The sequence below is a fragment of the Pelophylax lessonae genome, assembly GCF_965119305.1.
Source record: "Pelophylax lessonae genome assembly, chromosome: 3".
Lineage (NCBI taxonomy): Eukaryota > Metazoa > Chordata > Amphibia > Anura > Ranidae > Pelophylax > Pelophylax lessonae.
The window spans coordinates 25,570,025-25,597,671 of NC_138770.1; the positions used below are offsets into that span (position 1 = coordinate 25,570,025).

The following is a 27,647-nucleotide window of genomic DNA, read 5'->3' on the forward strand; positions in this document are numbered from 1 at the left end:
GTGGAGGCATGCTCTCAGAGGTACTAGGATCAGGCACTTCTGAGGATTCTTCCATGTCCCCCTCCTCATGTTCCAACACAGAGGCACCTGATGGTTCAAGAGAGGTCAGTTCTTCTTCAGAGAAGGGTGCAACCTCCTCCTCAGGATCTTCATCCTCAGCTGCTTCTTCTGGAAGCATATGAAAGGGTATGAATTCAGGGGCTTCTGCCCGAAGGGCTCCTCTATCAGCCAAGTCAGACGAAGACAGGGAGGCAGGTGTGGGTTCTGGCAACTGAGATGACCACAACCAGTCGGGTACCTCCTCTTCATCTTCCAAATCTTCAGATGGAGAACTTCCCTCTCCCTCATCTGGGAGCATCGTCTGAGATCTGGTAACTGGTCTGGACCGGCGAGAAGTCGAAGGGGCCGCTGACAAGTCTTCCACAGGGGGCATACGAACCGCTTCAGAGAGAGGCAGCAAATGGTTCCGATGCCAAGCCTTCAATGGACCCACACTTCCCTCAGGCCGAATTTGGTACACAGGAAGGTTTGGCAGTTGCTTACAGATAACATAAGGTTGGGACTTCCAGCGGTCTGCCAACTTGTGTTTTCCCGGGACACCCAAGTTTCTCAACAAAACCCTGTCCCCTGGTTGCAGGTCATGGATCCGAACTTTTAGGTCGAAATTTTTTTTATTCCGCAGTCCACGTTGATCACATGTGGCCTGAGCCTTGTCATAGGCCGCTTTCAGACTCTTCCGCAGTCGGTCCACATATCCTCTATGCGATGCTGAAGAGGTATGATCAGGCGAAATGCCAAAGGCCAAATCCACTGGCAACCGAGCCTCCCTTCCAAACATCAGCCGATAAGGGGAATATCCAGTAGCATCACTGACAGTGCTGTTGTAGGCATGCACAATGGCAGCTACGTGCCTGCCCCAATGCTGTTTCTTCTCTGAGCTCAAAGTCCCCAACATATCCAAAAGAGTCCTGTTAAATCGTTCAGGCTGGGCATCCCCCTGTGGATGGTAGGGAGTGGTTCTAGTCTTTTGAATGCCTAACATATCTAACAGTCTCTTGATCAGTCTGCTTTCAAAGTCCCTTCCCTGATCAGAATGGAGGCGCTGTGGTAACCCATAATGTACAAAGAACTTCTCTACAAGAACTTTGGCTACCGTTGAGGCCTTCTGATCCCTTGTTGGGAATGCTTGAGCATATCTGGTAAAATGGTCTGTTACCACAAGGACATTCCCCTGGCCACTCAGATCAGGCTCTAAGCAAAGGAAATCAATGCACACCAGCTCCATGGGTCCCTGACTTTGTAGATGGCCCATTGGGGCTGCTTGACGTGGCAGAGTCTTCCTCTGTATACACCGGACACAAGAATGACAGTATCCTTCAACTTCGGCCCTCATACAAGGCCAGTAGAACCTGTCCCTGACAAGCTGAAAGGTTCTTTCGGGCCCCAGATGGCCATGATTATCATGAAGAGCGGCCAGAACTCCCTCTCTGTATTTAGCTGGTAAGAACAGTTGCCACTTCTCCTCCAGATCTTCAGATGGACCTCTCCGGTAGGCCACTCCTTCTCTGATCTGTAACCGGGTCCACTCTCTATGCAACAGACGGGCCCCCTGAGGGGAGTCAGTTAGAAGCAACTCAGGGCTCTGGATCTCCAGGGCTTCCAAGAGAAGTTTTCCCAAAGGGTCTTCCAACTGCTCCTTCCGCAAGTCCCTTTTGGACAGCCGGGGCAAACCCTCCCCTTCAACTTGGGTCACCTGGCAGTAGCATTTGGGTACTCCGATAGCCGAAACCCCAATCTCTTCTGCTCTTGACCCTCCTCGGGATCGAAATTCAGTTCCCTGATATAGGGCACGCACCCCTTCTGGAGCCAAATGAGTCCATTCTTCCGCAGGTTCCTGTGGAACATGCAACCTTCTGGATAGGGCATCTGCATCCCTATTTCCGATTCCTGGCCGATACTTCAGGCTAAAATTGAAGCTAGAGAGGGCAGCCAACCATCGATGTCCTGTTGCATCCAGCTTGGCCGTAGTCAACAGATAGGTGAGGGGATTATTATCTGTCTTGACAATGAATTCAGCTCCGTACAGGTAGTCTTTCAATTTGTCAACCACTGCCCACTTCAAGGCCAAGAATTCAAGTTTGTGAGTAGGATAATTCCTTTCAGCAGGCAGTAGGCTTCTGCTCACATAGGCAACAGGTCGCAGATGACCCTCATGCTCCTGATAAAGTACCCCCCCCAGCCCATCTCGGCTGGCATCAACATGCAGTTCATATGGTTTTGTGGGGTCCGCATAGGCCAACACAGGGGCAGTGGTTAGGGTTTCCTTCAGCTGGACAAAGGCCCCTTCGCATTCCGGGGTCCACTGATCCTGGATGGATTCCTTAGCCTTCCGGGGGCCTATGGTGGACTTCGCCGGCTTTACCAACTCAGGGACATCATCTTCTTCATTCTTCAGGAGCTCATTTAGGGGTCGGGCAATCTGGGCGAACCCCTCCACAAACCTCCTGTAATAGGAGCAAAAGCCCAAGAATGACCGGAGTTCGGTCACATTTGTGGGTCTCGGCCAGGAAGCAACAGCATCCAGCTTGTCCGGGTCAGTGGCCACCCCTTCTTCAGACACGATATGGCCCAGGTAATGGACCGAGGACTGATAGAATTGGCACTTCTCAGGAGAAAGTTTCAGACCTTCTTCATGTAGCCTCTTCAAGACCTTTTCCAACCTCTCCTCATGTTCTTCTAAAGTTCTGCCAAACACGATAACATCATCCAAGTATACCAGTACCTCTATCAAATTCATATCTCCAACGGTCCTCTCCATCAGCCTTTGGAAGGTAGCAGGGGCCCCGGACAACCCCTGAGGCATGCGATTGAACTCAAAGAACCCCACAGGGGTGATGAAGGCTGTTTTCTCCCGATCTTCAGGGTGCATGGGGATCTGATAATACCCACTCCTTAAGTCCATCACACTGAACCACTTCGCCCCTGACAGACTCTGTAGGGCATCTTCGATTCGAGGAGTGGTATACTGGTCTGGGATGGTTCTTCTGTTCAGCGTTCGGTAGTCGATACAAAGCCTCAAAGATCCATTTTTCTTCCGGACTACCACTATCGGGGAAGCATACGGGCTCCTGGATTCTCGGATAATCCCGATCTTTTTGAGCTCTGCCAGCTGTTGACGTAGATCTTCTAAGTCACCTAAGGGGACTCGCCGGACTCTCTCCCTGAAAGGCTTGTCCTCACTCAGGCGGATCTTATGAGTGGCGCTCCTGGCACATCCCACGTCAAACTCGTCCTTAGAGAATATTTCCCTACATCGAGCAAGTTGTGCCTTGGCCCTCTTCACCCATTCCGGCGGGAGGGCAGCGTTTCCAGAGCAAAGCTCCTCTATAACCGCTTCACCCTGTTCCTTTTCTTTGAAATCAATGGGGGCAACTGGTGTAATAGAGGTGTAATAGAGGTGTTTCTGACACTCACTAAAACCCTTCCACGGTTTTCCTGTAACACCTTCAAAGGGATCACCTCAGGGATCACTTCTATCCCTCTCTGTCTCTCCTTTTGACCTGATTCAAAGATAATGAAGGGACCCGGCTGTTGCCATGTGAGTTTAACAGAAGCCTTAAAACAGGCCACCTCTCCTGGCTGTAAGACCTTTTCTGCTCTATCCAGCTTCCAGAGTCGTCCAACTCCTTCTGCGGGGGTCTCTTGCTCCAACACTAATCGTTGGTAGGCCTGCCGTAGCATGGGATGGATCCTTGGCGCCTGAGCATCTTGTCCCTGGACCAGTTGTATCAGAAGGCGCCTTACCAGGTCAGTGTTTGTTCCTACGATGAGAGAGCTTTTGTTGGCCCCTGGTGGACGAGGACAGACCACCGCTAAGGTGTCGAAGGTTTCCGCTTCACCAGCCACTGATGGATCAAAGGTCAACTTGATTGGCAGATACCCGTCATAGGGAAAACTTTGGGTCCCAATACCCCATATCTCCAGATCTTCCAACTTCTGCAAAGGTAGATGGGTAAGATATTTATCATAGAAGTCTCTATACAAAAGAGTCACCTGGGCCCCTGTGTCAAGGAGGGCTCTTGTGTAAATTCCTTCCACCTGAACCGAGACCACTGGGGAGGGCCCGACCAAGTTAGTTGGGAATTCTCTTGATGTAGCCTTGTTATCTGATTCAGTTCTCTGTACCCTGGCCCTCTTCTCCTTTTTCTTCCTTGATCTAGGCCCCCGCCGAATCCGGTGTGCATTGACTTTCCTTCCCTCAGTAACCCGGAGTCTAGAACTGGGGGTGTTATATTTGGGTCTGACCCCCTGACTCAGTTTCCCTGATCCTGCACCACTTCTGGAGTCCCTTAAGACTGGCGGACACCCGGTTGACTCCTTCACCGGTGTCCTCTGAAGTTTCCCGCTGGCTCGCGAGGTTTCGCGGCAGCATTTCCTGAGCTGGGACATACCCTTCTAACATGCCCAACTCCCCCGCAGTTGAAACAAGTTAACAATCTTACAGGCCGTGGCTCTGGATCTGTGCTGAGACTAACAGGTTCATCTGGCCTCTCCGATATACTCCCCTTGGGTAGAGTGGATACCTGACCAGTCAGGATGGACACCATTTCTATCAACTGAGACACTTGGGTCTTTAGGAGTTCAACTTGAGAGTCACCCTCTTCCACACTTATCACTCCAACCCGGGCAGTTGAGTCAAACTGCCGACTTTTCTTCTTGTTGTCCAACATGACCTCTTCCTCTCTGACCATTCGAATCAGATCGGGGTATTCTAGAATGCCGCCATCTCGACGAGTTCGTAACAGTATGGCAATGGGATCTAAAGGTTGAGCCCCTTTCAGAACCTGTCGTGCACGAGTCTCATCTATTTTCCGGGGGTCTATTCCTTTCTTTAACAGAATCTGGTGGATAATCCTATCCAGACGTTTAATGAATTCGGACAACTTCTCCCCCTCTTCTTGATAACAGTGGTCCAACTGGTAGAGAAGTTCAGCCGCGTTCTCCGTCCGACCAAACACATCTTGCAGAATGTCCAAATAATCCTGTGCAGTGCAGTTCTTCTTGCTAAGCTTTAGATTACGTACAGCCTCTAATGCAGGTCCCCTTAAACTCTCTGTGATCCTCTGCTTCTTGTGCTGTTCTGGTACCTCCCATTCCTCCAAAGCCTGAGTGGCGGTATCTAGCCACTCTTCGAACCCATCTTCTGCTGAAGGCACAGGCTGTTTCCCAGAGAATGTCCGGAGCTTCCTATATCCAGTCATCAGATAGCTCGAGGAGTCCCTGCTACATTTTGCCACAATCTCCCCAAGAACAGCACACAGTTCTGAGCTAAAAGTCGACAAAGGTGATGACTCAGGATGCCCTTCTTGGACACCTTTTTCTTGGCTGGATACCCCAGGGGTGGTGGATGAGGGACCCGCAGTAGGAACTCCTGGATGTATCAGGAAAAGTTCTGTTTGGTCAATAGTTTTTACACTGTTTCCGTTGAAATAATCAGGGACCCCTTTCCTCCACTCACACAGTGCATACGTGTGTGGGGCAGTGGTGTCAGTTTTTATGTCAATCACCCAGAATTTCCTGTCTGTGGATAGTGCCCTTAAAACAGGGAGGAGCTTTTCTTCAGTCCAGGCTTCTCCCTTGATTTCAACCACCAGGCCATTTTCCACTATGACATTCTCTTCCTTGCACCACTCAGCAGCAGCGACAGGATCCATTTCTGCGTGGGAGGGGATTCTGGGGCTGAGAGGGTTGTGTTGCAGGACTGTAGAAATCCCGGACGAGCCCCCACGTGTAGCACCACCCCCGCAGGAGCTGCTGATTATATTATTGGGTCTACACCCTGCCTAACAACCCAATCAAATTGGCTCGATCCCTCCTCAGGCACAACTGACCCAGAATAGGACTGGACTATCAAATAGATACACAGGTTGGAATACAATACTTCACTATGCAACAATACCTTGTTACCTTCTTGGATGGTAGTCCTTCTGGGTGACACAATGGAACAACGCACAAGATTGTAATTAACCAAACTTAGTTTACTATGTATCAAATTGAATAGGGGAGATACAATACAATACAATACAAGTCCATAAAAGGTTATTTAAAACAGCTTTAAAAAGGTAAAAGAATACCCCCACACTCCTCCTGCATTAAGGCTAGACACAGTACCAGGTAGGTGGGCCTATCTGAGTCCCTCCCCCAGAGTTCTCTTCTTTCTTGTTGATCTTCGCTAGCAAGTTTATTGAATAGAGCTCATTTGTAATCCAGATTAGGAATAAAGATCAAGAGAGAAAAAAAACAACGAGCTGTTAGTTGTCACCGCAGGGTGTCTGCGTAACTGAGCAATAACTTCTGCGAGAGAGATAAGCCTCTGGCGACTCCTTTACAGACCTTATTGTTTGTCTATGAGTCTCCTGAGAGAGTATGGTGATAAACCCCGGGGTTTTATCACCTCCTGCTGCGCTACCGCTATCTGTAGATAAAACTGTCTCTTCAGCAGATAAAGTCAGTTATTGGGCATGTGCCCTCTCACCAACAGAAGTTTCTCCTTCGCGCGCTTCCACTGCGGTCTCAGTCCTTTGGCTATATGCCAGCCGCGCGGGGTCCTTCTGGCGGATGACTTCCGGTCTCGGCAAACAGCAGTATGACCTCCAGGAATGTGCCTCGTGCTTGAGATGGGACGGTTCCACGTCGTCCCTCCAGGCTAAAAGGCTCTGGCCCAATATCCAGTGTCAGTCCTTCACTCTCGCTCGCTGGTTCCTCAGAGTCCAGCGCAGAAAGGCCCCCCCCCCTCCGCGCGCTTCTCTCTTCCTTTAAATAACCTCCCCCATAGTGCCGTGCGGTGCAGCCGTGCACCCTGGATCTTGCAAAGCAGCCTGGGAGATGTAGTTTCTTCATCTTGTGAAAAGGAAGTCACAGCCCGGGAAATTCCATGCAGCTACCACTAGAGGGAGCCTAGTTCCTGGATCTTGCAAAGCAGCCTGGGAGATGTAGTTTCTTCATCTTGTGAAAAGGAAGTCACAGCCCGGGAAATTCCATGCAGCTACCACTAGAGGGAGCCTAGTTCCTTCCCACATATCAAACAGTGTCTTTAGGCATGTTTAACCCCGCTACATAAAGGAGCAGTGGGCTACGATATTACATGCCATCAGATGTGCAGTGTGAATTGAGACATACACTTTGTATGGCTACATTCGCACTGAACACGCATACAAGTCGCACATGACCCTTTATTTCTGATGTATCTGGATTGGATCGCACAGTGCTTAACACTTGTGGAATACAATCCTGTGCAAAAAGTAAGTGGCGGGTCACCCTTATGCAATGCTGGAAGGCTGCAAAGTCGCAGACTTCCCGCATCGCATAAGTGTGACTCAACACTCAAGGTACTAGCAGTCCTAGGATTCAATATGGCATTGATATTGCCAGTAGCAATCAGTGTAGGGAGATCAGTGTAATCTATAGTGTATTGCTTGTTCGTTGCTCTAGTTCACTTTCCATTACCTATATATATAACACTTTGAGATGAACAATGATCAAGTTTCACATAACACTGACATATCCTAACATTGGTGGGCAGTGAGAAGGATGTCATAAATGAACACAACATAACAGGTGTAGGTACTTTGTTAATACCCTAATGTATTATATGAAATATATAGTATGGGCAACTTCTGGACAATGAACACCAATGTAAGGTGACATTAGATGAACCTTGGGTGTGACCTAGTTCTCAATGTGACAGGGTTTGTGTACATTTTGTGGGGTGCAGAAGGCCCTTGTATTTACACCACTGGCTAAAAAATAACACATGGCCATCATCACTTTGGATCAGCTGGTGAGAGACTACAGTCAAGAAACACACTGATGAATGTATTAACCCTTCCAAAGTCACACATATATAACACATGATTAACCCAAATAATTGTGTTTGGCATATGTGCCCAAATGATTATAATCCACAATACAGAATCATTGCAATTTTTGTTTAATGTGTTGAAAAATAATATATCTCTGACATTTATCTTGTGTGTCCAATCTTTAACAAGATTAATGGGTGTGTGACAGTGATTGCTGCCAGGACACAGCTCCTCTCCCCACGAAATAGTCCAGATATTCCTGGCGGATCTGACGGGCCCTGTGTGATGCCAATGCTGACCGTCCAACTTCCATTGACGGCATGGACTCCACTTGGTTAGAAGGTTGGGCCTCTCCACTTGTACCTGGCATAGCAGGGTCAGTATCCAGTTGCTGCAATACATAATTTTGTGCATTCCTGCGTAGGAAGTTGTGCAAAATGCAGCAACACAAGACCACATTATCCACTTTGTACAGTGCCAGGTTTATGGACGTCAGGAATATCCGGAACCGGTTGGCCATTATCCCGAAGGCATTCTCCACAACTCTGCGAGCTCTGGACAACCGGTAGTTGTAAATCCTTTGGTCTGGGGTGAGGTTCCTCTGAGGGTAGGGCTTCATGAGATGCTCCCCAAGCGCAAAAGCCTCATCTGCGATAAACACAAAGCTCATACCCTCAACAGTTTGCTCCCTGGATGGCAGGTTCAGAGTGCCGTTCTTTAGACGACGAGCGAACTCCGTCTGATCAATAACTCCCCCATCCGAATTGCGGCCATTTTTGCCAATATCCAAAAAAATAAACTCATAGTTTGCATTAACTATGGCTAGCATGACTATACTAAAAAAACCTTTATAATTATAATAAAATGTGCCGGAATTCGGAGGGGGGACAATGCGGACGTGCTTCCCATCAATAGCACCCCCACAATTGGGAAAATTCCACTTCTCCAGAAATTGAGCAGAAATCTCCAGCCATTGCTCTGCGTTTGAAGGAAACTGTGGGGAAAAAATAAAAAAAATAAAATTAGTGCTTGAGCACATCACATTATTAATTACACACACAGTTGTCTGTTAAATGCTTATGCAACTTGCTAAAAAAATATACAACAGGAAGGCAAAGGTTTGGATATGGGGATGTAACATCTACATACATTTATTTTCAAACTCCTATTGTTCTTATATTGTAAAGGGCCATACACACTAGAAGATTCTCTGAAGACTTTTTCGTGCAGATTTACCTTTTCTATGTAGTGCAAGGGCCTACCAGATTGCATAGGATTTGAAAGTGTTTGTTGGACCTCATATTATTTGGTTTTGGTAAATCGGAAGGATAAATTGTTCTGACAATCTTCTAGTGTGTATGGCCCATTATACTCACCAGCTAGAGCTGAGATTTACAAACTACGGCCCTCCAGCTGTTGCAGAACTACACATCCCATGAGGCCTTGTAATTCTCTGACATTCACAGACATGACTAGGCATGATGGAAATTGAAGTTCGTGAACAACTGGTGGGCCATAGTTTGAAGACCTCTGAACTTGAGCTTTGGTATATGCTGACTTTGAGATTTAGCATGTGGGTGGGGGATGGGTAAGTAAAACTGGGCATTTATACATCAATAAGGGCTTGTGGTCAGTGAAGGTTTTAACATCATTACATAAACATACAGAATCATAGGTGGGAATGGATGGACTGATGTATTTTAGATAAATCATTAACTAGGTACTAAAACATTGGCCAAGGAATAATTGTTTGAGGGAAAGCAATAAAATGACCCAAATTCAAAATACTGTTAACAGGCAATGCGTTTAGGGACACATAGGAGAGAATGCTGGGGTGGTTAGTGGGTAATTTTACAAATGGTTAAAGATAATCTACATCTTTACTACTATGTGCATGCGGACAGAGGGTAGTTTACAAATAATGGCCTGTGTCAATTGCTGTACATCCAAAAACATCATAATTCGGGTGAAACTAGTAATACATGTAATGTAATGTAAAAAATCAAACATACCTTGATATAGTCCTTCTGCAAGACCTTGATGATGGCAGAGCAGGTCTCAGGGATGATGATACCAAGAGCTTGGGGGGAGATGCCTGTGGTGAACTTCAGATCCTGCAGGCTTCTCCCTGTTGCAAGATACCTCAACGTCGCAATTAACCTTTGCTCAGGAGTAATTGCAAGCCGCATACAAGTATCCTGCTTCAGAATATAGGGGGACACCAGGGCAAGAAGACGGTAAAAGATGGGATCCGTCATCCTCAAATAATTCCTGAAGTCATCAGGATTATTTTCCTGGAGCTCCCTCAGCAAGGACATATGAGAAAATTGATCACGGTTAAGCAACCAATTTTTCGTCCAGGAGGTCCGCTTCTTCTTCCTATTGCTCGTACGTCGTCTCAGAGCCAAAACTCCAACACTAACGACAGCAACGGACGAATTCACGGTCGCCATAATAAATTCTCGAACGATGTCTCGGAAAATAGCGAAATGTCGTCAACCAAACAAATGCTACCGAAATCAGCGCGAGATGCCCAGAAGGGTCACGGCCAAACACTCACTTCCTCTTTTGTAGCGGCGAACGTGCGTGGAACGTAGTGACGTCATTTTCTGTCGGAAGACAAATGTCCTGGGCAAGTTTAGAGCACTTTTCAACAGACAAACAACAAACACACCAGCCGCGAACATTTGTAGGACGTTCTGTCGGCCGACGATCGGTACGTGTGTACGGGGCTTAACACTAGAAACATTGGTGGTGTGAATGTTGGCTACTACATCCTAGGAGATTCTGCCTATCCCTTGCAGCAATGGCTCATAAAACCATTCAGTGACACTGGACGGCTGACAGCAGAACAGCAGGTGTACAACATGAAAATCTCCAGAGCACGTGTAGTGGTAGAAAATGCATTTGGTAGATTAAAAGGAAGATGGCGTTGCCTTATGAAAAGAAATGACTGTGCAGTTGACCTTGTGAAATCTATGGTCCAGACATGTTGTGCGCTACATAACCTTTGTGAGAGTCATGGAGAAGCCTATGAGAGTTCATGGGATTCACCTGTAGTGGCACTGGCACAGGCTGTAGAGGAGGAGGGCAGGGATGTACGTGAGGCTCTGATGCGTAACTTGAATAGTTGACTCCTGTCAAGCTATAGCAAAAATAGTACCAAGTATAATGTCTCGCTTCCCTTTTTCTTTTAAAAGTGCTTTAATTATTGTGGTATGGTGATTTGACAGATCATCAGCACAGGAGGTGAGAAGGCTATCATCACCACCGAGCATCGCTGCTGACCACACCACCTGCTACTGTATACCTGCTACGTCAAGTAACACTAGACGTTATTGGCCGCCCGCCGTACTTTGAATACCGAATTCATACGTTCAGATTCACCAATTCGACAAAATCCCGGCGTTAGACAAATAGCGGGACTATGAATTAGGCCCTAAGTGTTAGACACGTGAAATTTGTTTTGGTGCGAATACAAATTCCGACAAATTTCTGGTAATTCCTAGATTCGGATGTATCCAAATCCCCAAATTAAATTGTAATAAATTTTGTTGAAATCTGTTAAAATTTGTTTAGTTTATTCATTTTCTAACGAATTCCAACTTTTCAGAACGATTCAAATTCGGATCAGTCAAAAAAACAATCGACCGATGCAAATTCTGTGTGAAGAAATAGCTGGTTGTTAAGCTGCAAGCCGGCCGCCCGCATCCTTACCAACCATGACTCATCAGCTGTCAGCGGGCTTCCCCACTGACAGATGAATGGAAAGAAAAGAATGCGGCATTACCGGCAATAGAAAAAAACAGCGTGCCCCCCTCCAGTCCATACCAGGCCCTTCGCGGTCAAAATGAAAAAAAAATCCCAGTGTGGTTTCTTCCCTGAAATCCATACCAGACCCTTTATCTCATCATTCAGCCCGGCAGGTCAGGAAAGTGGGAGGGACCTTGGTAAATGGGGCTTTCAGTTTATGATTAGCCCCCTGCCTACAGACCCCCAAAACCACAGGCCACAGTTGTGGGGAAGAGGCCCTTGTCCCCATCAGCATGGGGACAAGGTGCTATGGGCTGGGGTGGGAGAGGTGCCTCAAAGCACCCACCGGGTATGGGTTAGGGGGGGTGCTTGCTTATCCCCCCTTTCCTGACCTGAACTGCATGCTCAGGTAAAGGTCTGGTATGGATTTTGGGGGACCCCACGCAATTTATTTTTTTTACATATTTGCGTGGGCCTGGTAAAGACTGGGGGAGGGGACCCCACATAATTTTTTTTTAAACATTTTTCTAGGGCCGGGCAATGCCGCATTCTTTTCTTTCTATTCATCTGTCAGTGGGGAAGCCCGCTGACAGCTGATGAGTCATCGGTTGTTAAGGATGCGCCCCCCGCTTAACAACCAGCTATTTCTTCACACAGAATTTGAATCAGTCGATCGTTTTTCGACCGATCGGAATTTCTAAACAAAAATAAACAAATTCCGAAACCGAACTAAAGGAATTCCATAATGAAACAAAATTAGTAACATAACGAATCAATCCGAATCAAAACAAATGTTTCCATTCTGCACATGTCTCCTAAGCGTGCCCAGCCCAGATATAGCAGTTGTGTTCCTGCCTCTGGGATCCGGGTCGCCCTGCGGATGCATCGATTGCCCTGTGGAAGAGGTCTGGGACACATGAGTATGTTTGGCTTGAGGTCAGCAGAAGGGAGCAGACGCCATGCGAGCTGCTAGGGAGTAACCAAAAGGAAAACCTATGGAGAGGACTCTGCTCTCTGGGTGATCGATGTGCATTGCAGCATCTTATCAAAGTTTGGTGCAGTCGCCTACCTTTGTCTTCTTTTCTGTCCTGAGGAGCAGGGGCGGCCCGTCCATTGGGGGCGCAGGGGCACTGCCCAAACCCAAATCCCCTAATCTACATGCAGGGTGCCGGACGCATGGATTCCAATTGGGCATTTTTTTTTGAAGCACATGATTAGAGCCAGAGCCTCTATTAGGCTTCAAAAAGGGAGGGCTCCGGGCACAGAGCACTGCCCCCTGAGCCCACCCAGTTGTGTGACAATAGCGAATGAATATTCACTGTTGTCACACTGACTCTCCTCCCAGCCAATCAGGAAGAGGGTTGTGAGACCCCTTTCCTAATTGGCCAAAAGGAGAAGCAATCTTACTGGCCAGGAAGAGGCAGAAGACACGTGGCTGGAGGAGGAGAGCGGCTCAGCCATCCAGCACTCCCCGACTCAGACAGGAGGGAGGAGAAGGTGAGGAGGCAGAGGGGGGGGGGGAATGTTTTACTGACTGACTGACTGGACTGGCTGAACTGACCGACCAAGGGGGGTAGAGGGGGGTGCATTGGTTTGCCGACTAAACTTATTGACTAAACTGACTGAACTAACTGACTGAACTAACTGACTGAAATGACTGAACTGACCGACCAAGGGGGGTGCACATTGGTTTGCCAACTGTACTAACTAACTGACTGGACTGACCGACCAGGGGGGGGGGCACACTGACCTCCAGCATACAGGGGGCACACTGACTGCCAGCATACAGGGGGCGCACTGAACTCCAGCATACAGGGGGCACACTGAACTCCAGCATACAGGGGGAACACTGACTGCCAGCATACAGGGGGCACACTGACTTCCAGCATACAGGGGGCACACATATCTCCAGCATACAGGGGGCACACTGACTGCCAGCATATAGGGGGGTACACTGACCACCAGCATACAGGGGTCACACTGACCTCCAGCATACAAGGGCACACTGACTGCCAGCATACAGGGGGCACACTGACTGCCAGCATACAGGGGGAACACTGACCTCCAGCATACAGGGGGTACACTGACCTCCAGCATACAGGGGGTTACACTGACCTCCAGCATACAGGGGGAACACTGACCTCCAGCATACAGGGGGTACACTGACCTCCAGCATACAGGGGGTTACACTGACCTCCAGCATACAGGGGGTTACACTGACCGCCAGCATACAGGGGGGTACACTGACCGCCAGCATATAGGAGGTACACTGACCTCCAGCATACAGAGGGTACACTGACCTCCAGCATACAGGGGGTACACTGACCTCCAGCACACAGGGGCACACTGGCCTCCAGCATACATGGGGGAACACTGACCTCCAGCATACAGGGGAACACTGACCTCCAGCATACAGGGGGCACACTGACCTCCAGCATACAGGGGGCACACTGACCTCCTGCATACAGGGGAACACTGACCTCCGGCATACAGGGGGCACACTGACCTCCGGCATACAGGGGGCACACTGACCTCCGGCATACAGGGGGCACACTGACCTCCGGCATACAGGGGGCACACTGACCACCGGCATACAGGGGGCACACTGACCACCGGCATACAGGGGGCACACTGACCTCCGGCATACAGGGGGCACACCGACCTCTGGCATACAGGGGAACACTGACCTCCGGCATACAGGGGGAACACTGACCTCCGGCATACAGGGGTCACACTGACCTCCAGCATACAGGGGTACACTGACCTCCAGCATACAGGGGGCACACTGACCTCCAGCATACAGGGGGCACACTGACCACCAGCATGCAGGGGGAACACTGACCACCAGTATGCAGAGCCACTGGTTACCAGTACACAGAGGACATAAAAAATACAGTAAAACATCTACAATGCAAGTAAAAAAATCTGAAAAACAATAATCTTGTTAGCTGGTTCCCTCATCTAACGTGCAACAATAAAAAGCCAAAAATGCAGCACTGCCCTACACTTCGTCTATAATATTCTACAAATGGACTTATAAGTGCAATGGTGACACCTATACATGAATATCCAGTGCAAATCCACCAATGTATTGCAACATAGCAGTGATGGTGTCACCCCCTCTGCACAAATATTCTGAGAAATTGTAGAGCTTCAATGTGCAAATAATGGTGAAACCCCCCACATACAATAATAATAACAGAGATGCTAATCATCCCGTGTATTAGAATATAGGAGTGATGGTGTCACTCTCTCTGCAAAACGGAAGAAATATTGCAGAGCTTCAATGTGCAAATAGTATTGACACCCCCCCCCCCCGATATATAATCATAATACAATGCACAATTGATGTGCATATTTTGTTATTATGATTATATATATATATATATATATATATATATATATATATATATATATATATATATATATCGGGGGGGTCTCACCACTATTGCAGCTCTGCAATATTTCTTACCTTTTGCAGAGAGGGTGACATCATCACTCCTGCCCTGGTTGGATTTGAATTTTGCTGCCCCCCCCCCTCCAATTTTTTCTTCTTTTCTTCTTAACATTTGGTAGTTATATCCCCAAAAATTCTAAGAAGTATCTTTTTTTTTTCTATCTCATGGAGGAAATGTGAGAAATAGCGTATTTATCTTACAACCACTCCATAAACACATCCCACAAACACCGCACATATCATTTGAAGAAAACATGCTTATAAAATAGTTTACCATTTGCCAATAAAAAATAAATGTCCCCAGATTTAATTTTAAAAATCTGGTCACCTTATTGTAATAGGCAGTAATATATTTCTCCCCCCCCCCCCCCTTGGTGGGAGTGGAGATGACCCATCTATAAGGATATACAGTACATACACACACAGCACAAGGACGTGTTCACACTATGATACGTTTCTCAGAGCTGCAGTTCCTCTGATCTCCACAAGGTGGTGATCTCACTTCTACCCAGACAGGAAGTCTCTATGGAAGACAGGAAGTGATGTCAGGTATAAAAAGGAATTTCCGGGGGATAGGTGAGTTGGGACGAAGTAGCAAGGAGACATTGCTGGAAGTGGTAGCAGAGGAGGTAATAAGATATTATTTTCTATTTACACCCAGTAACCCCCCCCCCCGTCATGTCCGTCCTCTTTCTCCATAGTCACTGTTACTTCTTTTATCTCCAGCAGATGATGATACACACTTATATTATTATTATTATTATTATACAGAATTTATATTGTGCCAGAGGCGCCGGGCCCCGGTGCAAGAAACAAAGAAGGACCCCCAAACCCCTAGCTGGGGCCCTTCCCTTCAAGCCTGGTGCTCTTCACGTGGATCCTGGGGCCCTTTGCTCTCATTGTGGGGCCCTTTATTACAGTCTTGCAGCAGGACCCTTTCAAAGTTCTGCAGTGGGCCCCTTTCCTGCCATCTTGGGGCCCTTCCCACAGTGGTGGAATGCCAGGGCCTGGTCGCAAGTGTGACCTTTGTGATCCTGGAAGTTCCCCCACTGGTGTCAGTAGTTTTTATTTTTTGATACTTTAAATGTAGTATTTTTATAATTTTATTTTATTTTTTCACAATGTCACTGACTATGACTCTGTTCATTTCATAAAAGGACCCCTTCCTGGTTCTCTATTGTGACACATCCCCTGCAGCAGCTGGCAGGAGAGGGGAGGGAGCACAGTGGGGGGTGGGGGGGCAGGGGTGCACACAGGGGCCCAGAGACAGCAGAACACAAGTGAACTGGATAGGAGGAGTTGCGGGGGCAGCATACAGAGGAACCAATCTCCTCCATTTTCCTCCTGCAGCTACAGCAGGAAAAAGGAGGACAGTAATTTCTCTACATGCTGCCCCCACCACCCCTCGTATCCAGGTGGAGCATGGGGCCCGGTTGCAATTGCAACCCCTGTAGTTACGCCCCTGTATTGTGCCAACAGTTTGCACAACGTGACGGCAGACAGTACAGTTACAATGCTCATTAGAGGTTACAATCTAAGAAGGAGGGTCAAAGGATATGTCACGGACCCTACTCCCCCCCCCCTTCTTTTCCTCTCTTCTGCAACCCCAGTACTTTACTATCTTCCCCAGCATGGGATTCTTTTCTCCCCCCTGGCTGCTCACTCCTTTGCCTGCCCCCCCCACTGTGCTGTCCCTCTCCCCTCCCCAGCAAGGTGCCTGAATGTCTGCTTCTCCGCCTTCATGCTCACTGTGGACAATGAACACATTCCTTGTGTGGGCTCAAAAAGAGGGGGGCGGGGCTGGTTGCTGGGGCAACTGGACGCCAGGCTGGGAGTTGCCTGGCCCACCTGCTGGGACACAAGTCCTAAGATATTTAAGCTGAGTGAGAGTCTCTCCTGGGTGTAGTTCATCTCTGCTGTTTGGAAGACTGTGTGTCCCTGGGCTGCGGCCAGGGAACACAGAATCCCCTATTGGTTCCTGCGGGCCTCTTCAAACCTTCCTACAACCTGGATTTTGGATTTACCCTGTCCCTTCCTACAACCTGGATTTTGGATTTACCCTGTCCCTTCCTACAAACTGGATTTTGGATTTATCCTGTACCTGCCTGCTGGTGAGTGGATTAACACTGGGCCTACCAGAACTCTGCCTGAACTTTGTCACCTCATTGTTTGCCCTGATCTGTGTGTGGCCCAATCCCTCGCTGGCCAGGACTTTGCCCATTCTATTGGGAGCCCCCTGTTACGGACTAACCCGTTTATCTGCAACTCTGTCCTACCCATGTTGGGTCTGACCCTGGGCACCATTGTTTGGCCCCTTTCTTTGTGAACCTACCCGCTACCGTTCAATAAAAGGCTTTGTTGGCACTCCTGCTCTCCATGTGCGTTCTGTCTTACCTACACTTCCGTCACAGGATACAAAAGGCAATTACTGTGGGGGATGAGCTGATGGAGAAAATAAAACTCCAGTTAGGTGAGGCAGGAAAAGCTTCTCTGAAGAGAAGGATTTTCAGGGATGAACTAAAAGTGGTCAGAGTAGGAGATAGACAAATTGGGATAGGGAGTTCCAGAAGATGGGAGAGGCTCAGGAGAATCCCTGGAGTCAAGCATGGGAGGAGGTAACGAGGGAGCTAGAGAGCAGGAGGTCTTGGGAGGAACAAAGAGAATGTTTTGGTTGGTATTGTGAGACTAGGTTAGTGATGTAACTGAGAGCTGAGTTTTGGATGGCTATCGGGGACACTGAATGGGGGCCAGTGGAGGGATTGGCGGGGGGGGGGTGTAGGACACTAAATGGAAGCCACTGGAGGTATTGGCAGGGAGGGGTGGAGGACACTGAATGGAAGTCGGTGGAGGGATTGGCAGAGAGGGGTGGAGGACACTGAATGGAAACCAGTGGAGGGATTGGCAGGGAGGGGTGGAGGACACTGAATGGAAGCCAGTGGAGGGATTGGCAGGAAGGGGTAGAGGACACTGAATGGAAGCCAGTGGAGGGATTGGCAGAGAGGGGTGGAGGACACTGAATGGAAACCAGTGGAGGGATTGGCAGAGAGGGGTGGAGGACACTGAATGGAAACCAGTGGAGGGATTGGCAGGGAGGGGTGGAGGACACTGAATGGAAACCAGTGGAGGGATTGGCAGGGAGGGGTGGAGGACACTGAATGGAAGCCAGTGGAGGGATTGGCAGAGAGGGGTGGAGGACACTGAATGGAAACCAGTGGAGGGATTGGCAGAGAGGGGTGGAGGACACTGAATGGAAGCCAGTGGATGGTTTGGCAGAGAAGGGTGGAGGACACTGAATGGAAGCCAGTGGAGGGTTTGGCAAAGAGGGGTGGAGGACACTGAATGGAAGCCAGTTGAGGGATTGGCAGAGAAGGGGGGGTGGTAACCCATGAAAAGGTAATCTAATGAGGAGGAAGTTTCAATAGTTGAGGCAAGAGATGACCATGGAGGGAACTGGGAGCTTTATGGTGTTATTGGTTAGGAAGGGGGGTATTCTGGAGATATTGAGGAGGCTAATTTGGATGTGGGGCCAAAAGGATAGTTCAGAGTCCAGGATTACACCTAGCACCCTGAAATGCAGGGACGAGTGGAGAGTTGAGAAGTTGATTTTGACACAGAAGTCAGGGGAAGGGGCACGTGGGGAAGGAAATATTATGAGCTCATTTTTTTTGATAGATTGAGTTTGAGGAAGTGATGTGACATCCATGTTTATATGTCTTTTAGTAAATTAGTTACATGTGAGGAGACTGATGGAGCTGAGGGGTAGAGACAAATATTTGGGTGTCATCAGTGTAGAAATGGTATTGGAAGGCATGGAGGCTATGAGCTCACCCAGGCAAGAGGTTTAGATGGAGAACAGGAGTGGTCCAAGAACAGAACCTTGTGGGACCCCGACCAAGAAAGGAAGAGGAGAGGAGGAAGTAAAGTTGTGACTCTGAAGGTGTGGTGGGATAGGTAGGATGAGAACTAGCGAAGAGTACAGTCACGGTCACGGAGACCAAAGGATTGGAGTTTTTTAAGAAGGAGGGGGTGGTTTACTGTGTCAAACGCAGCAGAGAGGTCCAGAGGTAGGAGTACAGAATAGTGTCCATTGGATTTGGCCATTAGCAGATGTTTTGGGAGTTTAAGGAGAGCGGTTTCGTGGAGTGTTGAGGATGAAATCCTGATTAAAAGGGATCAAGAAGATTATTGTCAGTGAAATGGGCGCTCAGTTGTTTGTAGACTAGACATTCAGGAAGTTTGGAGGAAAAGGGGAGCAAGGAGATGGGGTGTAGGTTGTTAAGATTGGTGGGGTCCAATTAAGGTTTTTTAAGTATGGGAGTGATGCCTGAAGAGAGGGAGTGATTGAAGATGTTGGATAAAGAGTGTAGGATAGAGTCAGAGGGTGACCGCAATATTTGCAAGGGTCCAGGGAGCAGGTGGTTAGGTGGGTGTTGAAAAAAGTTTAGCAACCTTGTGTATAGCAGCAGGGTTGAAAAATGGAAGAGTTGATTGTGCCGGTGAATATGGAGTGATATCTGTACAGGGGAGATTTCATCATGAATTGTATCAATCTTTTTTTGTAGTGATTGGCGATCTCCTGGGCAGTGGATCAGTTAGTGGATGAAGGCAGTGGAGTACGAAGTAGCGTTAAGGTCAGAGAAGGGTTGATGGGCATGGGAAGATAAGTTGTTAATGAGAGTGATAAAATAGATCTGCTTGGCAGTGAGGAGACAGGATTTGTATTTTTTGAGGGCAGATTTATATTGGTTGAAGTCTTTAGAAGACTTATTCTTACACCACAGGCGCTCAAGAGATGTTTTTTGAGACTTCTCATCTGTTTGCCACGGTTGTAGGGGTCGGGGCCTAAATCTGTGTGTACTGAGGGGGGTGAGCTCATCCAGGGTGGAGGACAGAGATCTATTGTAGACAGAAGTGGTTAGATTGGGGCAGGGCATGGGTGAGATTTTGTCATAGAGGTGGTCAGTAGCAGGAAAGAGAAGGGTTAGGTGGCAAAGGTTTCTATGGGTAACTGTTAGGTGGTTGGAGGGAGAAGAGGTGAAGGTCTCGGAGATTATGAAACTAATATTGTGGTGATCAGAGAGAGAAAAAGGATTGTTGGAGAGATTGCACCGAGTGCATAGGTAGGAGAATACATAGTCAAGGGTGTTGCCATCAAAGTGGAAGCATGAATCTATTGCTTCAGGTCAAAAGAGGAGTTTAGACTGAAAAGTTTAGAAGTAGCAGGAGTGTTAGTTTAAGTCACCAAGAATGATTTTGGGAATTTCAGAAAAGGGAAAGTAGGGTGGCAAGTCATCAAGAAAGGTTGATATGAGTCCAGGAGGCAGATAGATCACAGCACTTCTAAAAGAAACTGGGGAAAATCAATATATACAATGTGCCTTAAATGAGGAGAGTGACAGAGAGGCAGGTGGGTGAAGTACCTGAAAGATGCTATGTGGGGCTAGAAGGATTCCCACTTCACCTCCCTTCCATCCACAGGGTCTGAGGAAGTGAGTCCATTGTTACATAGTTAGTGAGGTTGAAAAAAGACATCAGTCCATGCAGTTCAACCTATTATGTGTGTGTGTGTGTTTGCTTTTAACCGTACATTGTATACCCCTGTATGTTGTACATTGTATACCCCTGTATGTTGTGGTCTTTAAGGTGCCCATCTAATAGTTTTTTGAAACTATCAATGCTCCCTGCTGATACGACTGTTTGCAGAAGAGAATTCCACATCCTTACTGCTCTTACAGTGAAGAACCCCCTGCGTATTTTAAGGTTTCCTCTAGTTTTAGTGAGTGGCCACGTGTCTTCTTGTTTTTTTCTTTCTCTGAATAGGTTTTTCCATATGCTAGGGTTGCCAGTACAGTATTTGTACATTGATATCATATCCCCCCCTCAATCGTCTCTTCTCCAGAGAGAATAAGTTCAGTGCTTGTAGTCTTTCCTCATAGCTGATGTCCTCCATTCCCCTAATTATTTTTGTTGCCCTTCTCTGGACTCTTTCCAGTTCCAGCACATCCTTCCTGAGGACCGGTGCCCAGAACTGGACAGCATACTCCAGATGTGGCCTGACCAGAGTCTTGTAGAGTGGGAGAATAATCTCTTTATTTCTGGAGTGAATCCCCTTTTTTATACATTCCAGTATTCTGTTGGCTTTGCTTGCAGCAGCTTGGCATTGCATGCCACTGCCAAGCCTGTTGTCCACCAGTACCCCCAGGTCCTTTTCCATTGTAGACCCAGAGGTTTCCCCCCCCCCAACCTAGTGAGTAGCTTGCTTTCTGGTTTCTGGCACCCAGGTGCATTACTTTACATTTTTCAACATTAAACCTCATGTGCCATGTAGTTGCCCACACCATTATTTTGTTCAGGTCCGCTTGTAAGGTTTCCACATCCTGCCCAGAAGATAGTGGCATGCTTAGTTTAGTATCATCCGCAAATACTGAGATTTTACTCGATATCCCCTCTTCTAGATCATTTCTGAATAAATTAAACAGGATTGGTCCCAGGACAGAACCCTGGGGGATCCCGCTTTCCACACCTGCCCAATCCGAGTACTCCCCATTAATCACCACCCTTTGCAACCTCCCCTGGAGCCAGTTCTCTATCCAGGTACTCACCTTTATGGTCCATACCTACCTTCCTTAGTTTGAACAGTAAGCGTTTGTGGGGAATGGTGTCAAAGGCCTTTGCGAAGTCCAGGTACACTACATCCACAGGCCTTCCTTTATCCAGATACACCACATCCACATGCTTACTTTTATCTAGGTGGCAGCTCACTTCACCATAGAAGGTTAATAGATTGGTTTGGCAAGAACGATTTTTCATGAATCCATGCTGATTACTACTAATAATACCATTTTCATGACTAAAGTCTTGTATGTGGTCCCTTAACATCCCCTCCAAAATCTTGCAGACTACAGATGTTAGGCTGACCGGCCTATAGTTACCCGGGATATATCTCGGCCCCTTTTTAAATATTGGTACCACGTTGGCTTTTTTCCAATCAGCTGGCACCATACCCGTCTGTAAACTATCCTTAAAGATCAAGAATAATGGTCTGGCAATCACCTGGCTGAGCTCTTTAAGAACCCTCGGGTGCAAGCCATTCGGTCCCGGTGATTTATTTATGTTAAGTTTCTCTAGTTTAGTTTTAAGTCTATCTTCTGTTAGCCATGGCGGTATTTCCTGAGGTGTGTTGTTTAGTTCGGCCTTACAAGCTAGGTTCGTGTAGCCCCCGATTCTTTTGTGAAGACTGAAGAGAAGAAATTATTTAACACTTCCGCCTTTTCTCTGTCCTCAGTGGCCATATTTCCTTTGTCATCTTTTATGGGGCCAATGTGTTCTGGCCTCGCTTTCTTACTGTTTATACACTTAAAGAATTTCTTGGGGTTCTTTTTACTCTCCTCCGCTATATGTCTCTCGTGTTCTATTTTAGCCACCCTGATTTCGTCTTTACATTTCTTATTACACTCTTTGTAATGCTTGAATGCTGCCAATGACCCCTCAGTCTTGTATTTTTTGAAGGCCTTTTCTTTAGCACTAATATGCATTTTTATGTTGGAGTTTAGCCACCCAGGGTTTAGTTTTGCTCTTTTAAATTTATTTCCCTTTGGAATGCACTGGTCAATCCCCTTGTTAAGTATGCTCTTGAAGCACTCCCATTTTTCCCCCGTGTTCTTTGTTCCCAGGGTTCTATCCTAATTTATATTTTCTAGCAGCGAGCGCAGTTTTGGGAAATTGGCTCTTTTGAAATTCAGCGTCCTATATTACCCCTCTGCTTCCTATTACTGTAATTAATACTGAAACTTATTGACCTATGGTCACTGTTTCCTAAGTTGCCCCGTATTTCTATATCCTTGAGCAGGTCTGTATTGTTGGTAATCAGTAGGTCAAGTACCGCATTGTTTCTTGTCGGTGCATTCACCATCTGACCCATGAAATTGTCCTGCAAAACATTTAGGAACTGCCTAGCCTTGGCTGAGTGTGCAGTTCCTTCTGCCCAGTCTATATCAGGATAATTAAAGTCCCCCATTATAATGATATTTCCCATCCTTGCTGCCAATCCTATCTGTAAAATGAGGTCCGCCTCCCCCTCCTCCCTCTGGTTGGGGGGCCTATAGCATACGCCCAATATTACCTTCCCCACCGTGCCTTCCCTTTGAAATTCTACCCATAGGGATTCTGCCTCATCCATAGCTCCATTATTAATATTATCCCTCATATTTACCTGTATACTGTTCTTAATATACAGACATATCCCTCCCCCTTTTTTACCTTCTCTATCCCTGCGATAAAGGGAATACCCCTGAATGGTCGCCATCCAGTCATGAGAGCTGTCAAACCAAGTTTCTGTTATCCCCACAAAATCTAAGTCCTCCTCAAACATCAGCAGCTCCAGCTCTCCCATCTTGTTGGCCAGGCTTCTGGCATTGGTATACAAACCTCTTAATTTTGACCGGTTACATATATCCTCATTTGATGTTTTTAGGCTGCTCTCTTGATTTTTCCCCATACCCACCCTGGGTATAGGAGCTCCGAACACCCTACCGCTAATGCCCCCATTTCTGCCCTCTGAAACTTGCTTTCCACTGGCTAATTCTACATCTGTACCCTCCCCCCCATCACCTAGTTTAAAAGCCCCTCTAACTTTTTGTCCATCTTCTCACCCAGTACGGCTGCACCCTCCCCATTTAGGTGCAATCCGTCCCTACCAAAGAGCCGGTGACCGACTGAGAAGTCGGCCCAGTTCTCCAGGAACCCAAAACCCTCCTTACTACGCCAGCTCCTGAGCCACTTGTTAACTTCCCTAATCTCCCGCTGCCTCTCTGGTGTGGCTCGAGGTACAGGTAGTATTTTGGAAAATTCTACCTTGGAGGTCCTACACCTCAACTTAGCTCCTAAGTCCCTGAAATCATTTAGGACTCTCCATCTTCCTCTGCCTATGTCATTGGTACCCACGTGTACCATAACAGCTGGGTCTTCCCCAGCCCCACCCAATAATCTGTCCACCCGATCCGCGATGTGCCGAACCCGAGCGCCCGGCAAGCAACAGACTGTTCGGCGCACACGGTCTTTTTTGTTTGTTTTTTTGTTGGGAGTTTTCTACTTATGGTTGCTCTTTGTGTGTGTGTTCTAGTGTGGCTGAGGCCCTCTGCCGGGCCCCTGCTGCTGCCTAGACGGTGGGCAGGTGGCCTGGCCCTTCTGGTGTCAGTGGCGTGGTGGTGTATGCCTATCCTATTGCTGCTAGAAATCCCAGCTCTTCATGGCGAAGGTTGATGTGATTTCTTGGAATGTGCGGGGTATGAACTCTGCGGTCAAGCGCTCCCTGGTCTTCACCTTCCTGCGCAGATATACCCCCCACATTTGTGTCTTACAGGAGACTCACCTGCTGGGCTCTCGTACTCTGGGCCTGGGTGGGCTCTCATTACCATGCCACGTATTCCTGTTACACCAGGGGAGTCAGTGTCCTCGTGCACCAGTCCCTGCCTTTTCATTTGTTGGAGGTTCGGACCGACCCGGCCAGCCCCTATGTACTGCTACATGCTACCATACACTCTGTGCCCTTCCTCTTGGTGGGTCTTTATTTGCCTCCCCCTGTTGACCATGATTTTCTTTACACCATTATGCAGCTGACTATTTCTTTTGATGTATCTAATGTACTATTGTTGGGTGATTTCAATATGTCCCCCACTCTGGACCGCCTCCACCCCCCCTCGGGCTGGTGTGACGCCTTGGCCCGCTGGATGTCCACCTTCTCTTTGATGGACGTCTGGCGGTGCTTACACCCATCGGATAGGGCGTTTACCTGTCACTCGGCCTCTCATCGGACTTTCTCCCGAAGTGACTTAGCCCTGGCCACTTTGAAGGTCGTTCGAATGGTCACATTGGCCTCTATTCTGCCTAGGGGTATTTCTGACCATGCCCCCTTTTTGCTTTCCCTCCGGGTGTTTGCTGAGAGGTCGGGTGGTGGCTGGCGACTGTCCAGATACTGGATTATGGAGCCCTCTATTTTTGCTGCCCTGCCAGCTGAGTTATCCCACACAATGTTATCTGGTCACACAATGAAGAGCATCCTGATCCCTTGGTCTTGTGGGATGCCTTCAAGGCCTGGCTGCGGGGTATGTATATCACTCGTATTGCTGTGGCCCGCAGAAGGTCCATTATGCATCCTTCCAGCGGGCGCTCCGTGATCTTTCGGTGTGCAGGGCTGCTGCCACTGAAAAGCAGAGGTGGGGGACTTGAGTCACATGACTTGACTTAAGTCAGACTTAAGTCACCAGTTTGAGGACTTGAGACTTGCTTGACTAAAATTAATAAAAGACTTGACTTGACTTTGACTTGGTATTCATGACTTGAGACTTGACTTTGACTTGAGACATATGACTCCAAATGACTTTACTTTTTTAAGTTATTAAATATTAGCATTTTCTCAAGATGTTTTAAGGCAAAATGAATGTGCCTGTTATGTTTCTGACACCACAGTCACTTAAAACACCTCAGTGTGTTCTTATTTTTAGGACACTGGCTGTTTAACAATGGAAATACTTAAAGCGGAGTTCCACCCATTTTAATAAGTTTAGATGTACGTAATCCCCTTTAAAATGCTTTTACCAATGTAAACTATTTATTTTTTTTTTTGCAAGGAAATCCCTTTTTTTCTTCTTTATTCATCCGCATTTCCGGGTCTGGCTGCCTATAGGCGATTATGTCACTAGGCGATTTGCAAGGGCTGCTGGGATGTAATCGCCTGGTGACGAAATCTCGCATTATTACACCGGCACCAGCTGTACTCAGAGATGTATTGCTTGGAGTCCGCGCTCCGTGAGAGGAGACTCAAAGTAATACATCCCGTAAAGTTCACTGAGAGGAGGCGGGGCACGGACGAGATTTCGTCACTAGGCGATACGCAAGGGCTGCTTGGAATCGCCTATTGACGTAATCGCCTATAAGCGGCTGGACCCGGAAGTGCGGATGAATAAAGAAGAAAAAAAGGTATTTCCTTGCAATAAAAAAAAAAAAAAAATGTTTCCATTGGTAAAAGCATTTTTAAAGGGGATTACGTACATCTAAACTTATTAATTATTTTGAGCTGTTTGGGCATTCAAAGTATTTCTTTAATATGCCAAGAAAAAAGCACTAAGCAGTTTTGTTATGTTGAAAATAAAACAAAACCTTTCCTGACCACTGACTTTTAACTGATTTAAAGGTGAAAATTGGGGTAGATCAGTATTTTGACTTGATTTGTGACTTGACCAAAATAAATGACTTGACTTGACTTGCTTGACTTCTATCAGTGACTCGACTTGACTTGCTTGCTTTTCGCCACAGTAACTTGGGACTTGCTTGAGACTTGAAGGTTAAGACTTGAGACTTGCTTGTGACTTGCACATGTGTGACTTAAGGCCCGTACACACGTACCGATCGTCGGCATACAAACGTCGGTGGACGAAGGATCTGCCGATTGTACGCGTGTTAGTATGGTGCCTCCGACAGATGTCTGCGCACAATCCGCGGACAAAAGTCTTTCGTGCAAACATGAAAATATTTGTATGCCGACACCAGAACGGACGATTGTTCGCCTGTCAGTACACAATTCGGCCGACAGACCGCAGATTTGCAAGACTGGGCATGCTCAGAAAATAGAAAACACAGGGAAAGTTAACCATTACATGACATCACTTCTGCAGTCGGCGGACAAAATTCTTGTGCTGTCCTTGTGCTGTCTTTGCACTTTTCAGCAGACACCGACATCCCGGGGAGAAAAGAGGAACATTTGTAAGCCGACCATCGGTACGTGTGTACGGGGCTTTACTCCCATGTCTGCTGAAAAGTCCCTTCTCTCGACAGCCCAACGTATTTTTGAATATGGTGACAAGAATGGGCGCCTCTTGGCCTGGCTGTCGAGGGAACAGACTGCCGTCACACACATTGGTTGGATCCGGTCGCTGTCAGGCACCCTGTTGTCTGAATTACCTGATATTAATGATTGTTTTTGGGATTATTCTCTCACTCTATACACTTCTAGGGTGAATTATAGCGCAGATGATCTGGAATGTTTTCTAGCCGGTATTTCGCTCCCGGAATTGGATGATGAGGTTAGAGACCGCTTAGATAGTCCTATCACGCTGGAGGAGGTCCAGATCGCTCTGTCTCGGATGCAGTCTGGCAAGGGCCCGGATGGTATCCCTGTGGAATTTTATTCCTCTTTTCAGGAATCCCTGGCTCCACGCTTGGTGGAGCTGTTGAGTCGGTTCACGGACTTGGACGCCTTGCCCGGACTCCTTCTCTGAGGCCCTCATTGTACTAATACTTAAGCTTGGTAAGGACCCGGAGGACTGTGCCTCGTACCATCCTAATTCCCTGCTGAATGCTGATGCCAAGCTCTTGGCCAAGGTCTTGGCCATTCGTTTGACCTCGGTCATTGAGGATCTTGTGCATGTGGATTAGACCGGTTTTATGCCAGAGAAGGGACGGATATTTATCTCCGTTGTCTTCAACTGAACCTCTCTGCCTCACATCTTAATCCTGGTCAATGGGTAGTGGCCTCCCTCGACGCGGAGAAGGCCTTCGACTCGGTCGAGTGGCCCTAT

At 47.6% G+C, this 27,647-nt stretch overlaps 1 protein-coding gene across 1 annotated transcript in view; it reads left to right on the forward strand.

The window, feature by feature from the left end:
- The window catches only part of LOC309550251 (uncharacterized protein), a gene marked incomplete at both ends in the record, with an annotated part of 57,505 nt that extends 30,158 nt beyond the window's left edge, over positions 1-27,347 (forward strand). The window contains one exon of the mRNA XM_082250661.1: positions 27,083-27,347. Coding sequence (XP_082106787.1) covers positions 27,083-27,347 — 265 coding nt within the window. The remainder of the gene's footprint in view (positions 1-27,082) is intronic.
- Positions 27,348-27,647: the final 300 nt, after the last annotated feature.